Source organism: Elaeis guineensis, chromosome 2, assembly GCF_000442705.2.
Source record: "Elaeis guineensis isolate ETL-2024a chromosome 2, EG11, whole genome shotgun sequence".
Classification (NCBI taxonomy): domain Eukaryota; kingdom Viridiplantae; phylum Streptophyta; class Magnoliopsida; order Arecales; family Arecaceae; genus Elaeis; species Elaeis guineensis.
In genome coordinates this window covers 10,783,079-10,788,839 of record NC_025994.2, presented here as the reverse complement: position 1 = coordinate 10,788,839, position 5,761 = coordinate 10,783,079, and the positions used below count along the sequence as shown (strand labels likewise).

The 5,761-nt window shown below is 39.2% G+C and overlaps 1 protein-coding gene across 1 annotated transcript in view; it reads left to right on the top strand.

The window, feature by feature from the left end:
- The window catches only part of LOC105061172 (pathogenesis-related protein PR-1 type), a 932-nt gene extending 347 nt beyond the window's left edge, over positions 1-585 (top strand). The window contains exon 1 of the mRNA XM_010945148.4: positions 1-585. This exon is cut by the window's left edge and continues 347 nt beyond it. Within this exon, the coding sequence (XP_010943450.1) occupies positions 1-227 (227 nt within the window). The 3' untranslated portion in view covers positions 228-585.
- The last annotated feature ends 5,176 nt before the right edge of the window (positions 586-5,761 follow it).

Sequence of the window (5,761 nt, the reverse complement as noted above, 5' to 3'; positions counted from 1 at the left end):
CAGCCAAGAACGCCGTGGACCTGTGGGTGGGGGAGCAGCAGTACTATGACTATGGTAGCAACTCTTGCTCAGCCCCGCAAGGCCAATCGTGCGGGCACTACACTCAGGTGGTGTGGAAAGACTCCACCAGCATCGGTTGCGCTCGGGTGCAGTGTGATAGCGGCGACACCTTCATTACTTGCAACTATTCCCCAGCGGGCAACATCGATGGGCAGCGTCCCTACTGAAAGAGCGCTCTCCTCAGAGTGCCACCAGAAGTTGTATGATATATACTATATATACAATAAGGCCTGGTGTGAAGGCGTTTGAGATTGAAGAACTGGAAGTTGCTGCAGGAATAACTAAGTGAAACAATAAAAATTATTGCAGGGGGCGATGCAAAATGTTGTGTTTTTTTTTTTTTTTTGATGAAGTGGGAGGTATATATACCACCCCTATTTCATGAGTGACAAAATATTTACAGGGGATGGTGCGTCAAGCTGAGGAAGTTTGACACCAAGCCCGATGGTGTAGAGTGATAAGTTCAATTACAGGGATGTGTTTTCAGGTTTTGCAATTAACAGATTCCTGGATACAGGTTTTGGATGCTGTGGCAGACTTAGAGACTCAGTTACAGGCTCTCCTATTTTCAGATCAGGCTTTCCAGATTTCAGCTTGTATTTGATGTAGCAATGTTGTTTGTATTTGATGTAGCAGTATGTATTGAGTACCAGTTTATGAGGAACTTTGTTGCTATGAATGCGTGTGCCAGAGATTATTATACAGCTCCTTTGCGTTTTTTCCAGCGTGGAAGTTGGAAATAATTCTGAAATTGCGAGGTGGTTGTGCTACTCTGGAAAAATTGTGGTTAAATTAACCATAATTCATTAAAAATTTGTGGTATAGCTAGATCCGGTCCCCTCCCGATTGTGATAATTCTTCTCAAGAAAATATCTCATTTCTAGATCCTTTTCTCTCTTTGTGGCCACTATACATAAGGAGTCCCGGCCTCTAGCTAAACCTCAACAAGCCGCATTCATTCTCTCACTATGGTCCTCCATCCTTTGAAGTCTTTATAGGCCCGCATCGAGAAAATAGGGAGAAAAGGAAGGAGAGAAGCGATATGGACTTTTCCTACCAGTTGAACCAATCAACTATTTTTTTGGTCTAAGAGCGGAGGAAGTCATGAAATGCTTCCCCAAAAGAAGTTAGAACCAATCAACCCTTCAAAAATCAATTTTGCGCTCATTGGAAATGACGGCTGAGATCGGTTAATCACAGGAAATACCATAAATAAAGAAAAAGGGTAGAAGCAAAACCCATAGAATTAAACAAATTTCAAAAATAAAGCTAAAACCTACATCCAGATTTGTTGTAACTTGTCCGAGGCTATCTTGAAGTATTTTGTGCCTAAAATTGACAGTACCACATTTAATCTGTGCATGGGCATGACATGGTATTAGATGGAGATGTATTTTTTGATGCAGCCCTTTGAGCTGCAAATTAATTAATTACATTCAAAAACTAGATCAGGGCAAAACATAATGGAAACAAAGTGGCTAATTGTCAAGAGATCTGACTGCATCAGGGTTCATACAAACACTGAAATAACAATTTCACAAAAATAATTATAATAATCAATAGAGTTAAGATAGAATAATATCGGTTTGTGATGAACTTTGTTACTATGAATGCCTGTGCAAGATAGAGCTGATCATGGGCTAGGCTCGGACCTAGAAAATATCAAATTTTATGTAAAACTGGCCTGAAGCTCAATTAAAAACCAATAGAGTTAAAGATCCGAGGTTCGACCCATGATCAGCTCAAGAGTTTATTATACAGTTTCTTTGCATTTATTCCAGTGTGGAAGTTGGAAATAATTCTGAAATTGCGAGATGGTTGCGCTGCTTCATAAAAATTTTAGTCAAATTAACAAAATTCATGAAAAATTTGTGGTATAACTAGATCCTATCCCTATCCTGATTGTGATAATTCTTCTCAAGAAAATTTGACGTTTCTATATCCTTCTATCTCTTTGTGGCCATTATATGTAATGAGTCCCGACTTCTGTGTAAACCTCAACAAGTCACATCCATTTTCTCTCTGTGGTCTCCATCCATTGAAGTCCTTATGGACTTGGATCAAGAGAAATAGAGAGAAAAGGAAGGAGAGAAGCACTATGGACTTTTCCTGCCGGTTGAACCAGTCAACTATTTTTTTGGCTGAGAGCGGAGGAAGCGAAATGCGTCCCAAAAGAAGTTGGAACCGGTCAACCCTTCAAATATCAATTTTGTGCTCCTTGGAAACAACAGCTGGGATTTGTTAATCACAGGAAATACTACAAATAAAGAGAAGGAGCAGAAGCAAAATCCATAAAATTAAATGAATTTCAAATATGAAGCTAAAATATATGCAGAGTTGTTGTAACTTGTCCAAAGCTACGTTGAAGTATTTTGTGCTTTTAGGCAGTACCACATCCAATCTGCGCATGGGCGTGACAAGCTGTTTAAATGGAGGCGTATTTTTTCATGCAGCTGAAACCCTTTCGGCTGCAAATTAATTACATTCGAAAACTAGATCAGGGCACAATATAATGGAAACAGAGCGGCTAGTTATCAAAAGATTTGACTGCATCAGGGTTCACAAATACGAAAATAACAATTTCACAAAAAAAATCATAATAATGATCTAAATCCAAAGCAGCAATTTAGGCTTCATGATCCAACTGATCCTCAAAGTTCATCCATTGCTGGCTCATCCTCAAGTCATCTTATTTAAGAGGTCACGATGCACAAATGGAAAAGTTTAATTACTGAAAATTAATTTTTCAAATTTCATATATCAATTTTGATAAAAAAAAAAAATTCAAATCAAATTGTACAGGTCCAGTCCATTGACTAGCACAAATATGAGAGGCCAGCCAAATTTCAGCACATGGGATGAATGACAACCAAAAAAAAAAAAAAAAGAGAATAAAGTCTCAAGTGATTGGCAAATAAGGCAGAAGAGGACTCCGCCTCCTGTCCTGATTTTGTCAAAAGAGGAAACCTAGGGCCGCCAAGTTTGGGTGGAGCCCTAGTGTTTCTGTATAAAGGATAACCCCATCTTCCCCTTCATGCATCACCATCGAGATTCCCTCCACTTGCTACTAATTTTGAGAGATTTTTCCTTAGTTTCCATCAAAAGATTTCTTTGAGACATCATCTATATATCGCCAAAGTCGAGGGAATAGCATCTATTTTCTCTTCTCCTCACTTTTTTAATTCTTGGGTCATGGTCGTCGTCCTGGTAGATTTGGTGAGTTATAGGATTTGACTGAACAATGTCTCTTCTATTTTGGCCCTAACCCCTATGTTGCAACCAATCCCCTATGCACCTAGCTGCGGTAAAGAACAACTTGCAAAAAAAGTTTACAGATCGAAATTATGTTCAGCGGAGATCCTTCGATGCTTAAATCAGTAGAGAGTGGTGAATAGTATATAGTATATTCAAAGTGATAGAGTGTCAGTCCAGAAGTGTCTTACCAATATTGTTCATTTGCCTCACTTTTATAGATGAGTTGTTGGTGACCGTTTGCAACGGTTAAGTACGTAGATCCCGTTTATTTCAGAATTATGTAATCATGGGATGCATAGTTAGTACCCACTGATAATCATGTATGTAGCCATTATGCACCTTCCATGCTGATAGTTTTCAATATGTTGATTATATGTCGGTACATATATATATCGACTGATTGTTGGTTGATTATTCTGGCATATCGACTAATCAGCAATCATCGTAATTGACTTGGTCTTGGATAGAAGTTGATCGAGAATCTCCAACTATACGTTGGTGTAACTGATTGATAGCCAGACGTTTCACTTGTTACACCGATTGAGAGTCGGATGACATATTGTAGTCGATCCAGAACTCATTCCATGGTGTGGCTTTGATGGTCCATTGCTAGTTGCCAACATATGGTTGGTTGGCCGACTGTGAATTGGCTTTGCTGACTGTGAATCAGGGGGAGTAAATTCAATTACCCCAACAGTTGCCTCCCACTTTCAAGTCCAAGGTAGCCTGACATGTGGATTGACATGTGGCTTGACATATTGGACGAAGGAAGTTATCACGTGTTATCTCGAGTCCCGATTCAGCTGTAAGCATTAATGATTTCTTCGAAAATCAAAAGGTTTATAGCTGTTTTATCGTTTCGATGGTCGTACAACCATCATTGGGATGTCAATTCGTGAAGATGGTTAGACGGTCGAACGATCCAATCGATTTGATTCTGACTAGTCGATTGCCACTACATGTCCAGTTGTTATTCGCTCTTAACTGCTCATGCAGATAGAGATGATGTGGCAAAATTAGGTGGTAGGTGCATTGAACCGTCCGACCAATGGTCAGTTTTGATGTAGCCACGTGTCAAAATCCAGAGCAATCTTGATCGGAACAAATCCATCTCAATCGTTGACGGGTTTTATATATATAATATCACTTTCATTTGGATTTTCTGCTTCTTTGCTTGTCATTTTTTCACAATCGAAGGCTTTTCTTTGGGTGTCAAGAGCTTTAGGGGTCTAGGAGTCTTCTTTCCTATGTCTTCATGGTCTCCAGGGCATCCATTAGCTTTAGGTTAGGTTTCTCTTTCTTTTTTTCCTTTTTTAGTCCTCTTTAATCTCTTTTCCTACCATTTTCGATGGTCAATAGTAGTAGGAAGGGTAAGAAAAAGGTTAGAGAAGATGAAACCCCTCGGGATAGTCAATCGGGTGACCTAGTTGATGATTCTCCTTCGGATCGGGACATGGAAGTTTCTTTCTTATCTAGATATGTTGATCGGCTCCAAAAATAATATCACATCTCAGAGTAATTTCAACTCTTTGCGCCTGATCCAGATGGTCGGATGAGTTTTTCTCCTCTAGACTAAATGGCAATTTATGTGGAGGACCTTCGGACTGGTCTTTATTTTTCGATTTTAGAGTTTGTCTGAAATCTCTTTGATTATTACAATCTTTGTCCTATCCAGTTAGCCCCGAACTCCATTCAGTTAATCATCAATTTTGCTTTATTATGCCACATGATCCCAATGAACCCTTGGCTTTTTTTTTTGTACTTTTTTCATTCTTCATCCTCACTCAAAAGCCAAGGGCTGGTGGTTCTTCAACCCGAGGAAAAGTTTGTCCTTTATTTCTGACCTTTCTTCATCAATTCATAGGTGGAAGAACTAATTTTTCTTTATTTCTTCTTCTCTGCCTTGGGGCTTTCCTTCTTCTTAGAGAAATCCAAGGACAAGCTCTAATGAGCATAGTCAGATCGAAGTCATCGATCGAAAAGACTTTCTTCAATTAAAATATATGGAAGTCCTTACGCAATAGGAGCAGTTGATGGAGCAAGCTCTGTATGATGTCGAACTTAGTTCAGTAACTTTCTTAGATATAGCTTAGTTGATTTTTGATTTTTATTTTTATTTTTAGTTTTTATTTTAATTTTGTAAATAAATTATTTTATCTTTTGATTGCAGATATGCGACCACCGGTGCGAGTCTCAATAGCTAATGTCTGACAATATGCCAGCAAAAAAAGAGCTGTGGCTGGTGTAGGGCCATCCTGAGCATCGAAGAAAGTCGGGCCCACACACAGTTGGCGACAGTGAGGGAGACTAACACTCCATCACTATGCATTCCAAAAATCAAATCCATCATCGCACTGTTGACTCCGATAGTACTTCTGCCAGTCGAAGCATCTTCGTCTGTTGTGATTGTTAAAGTACCACTAGCTAGAACAACACCGACCAATGT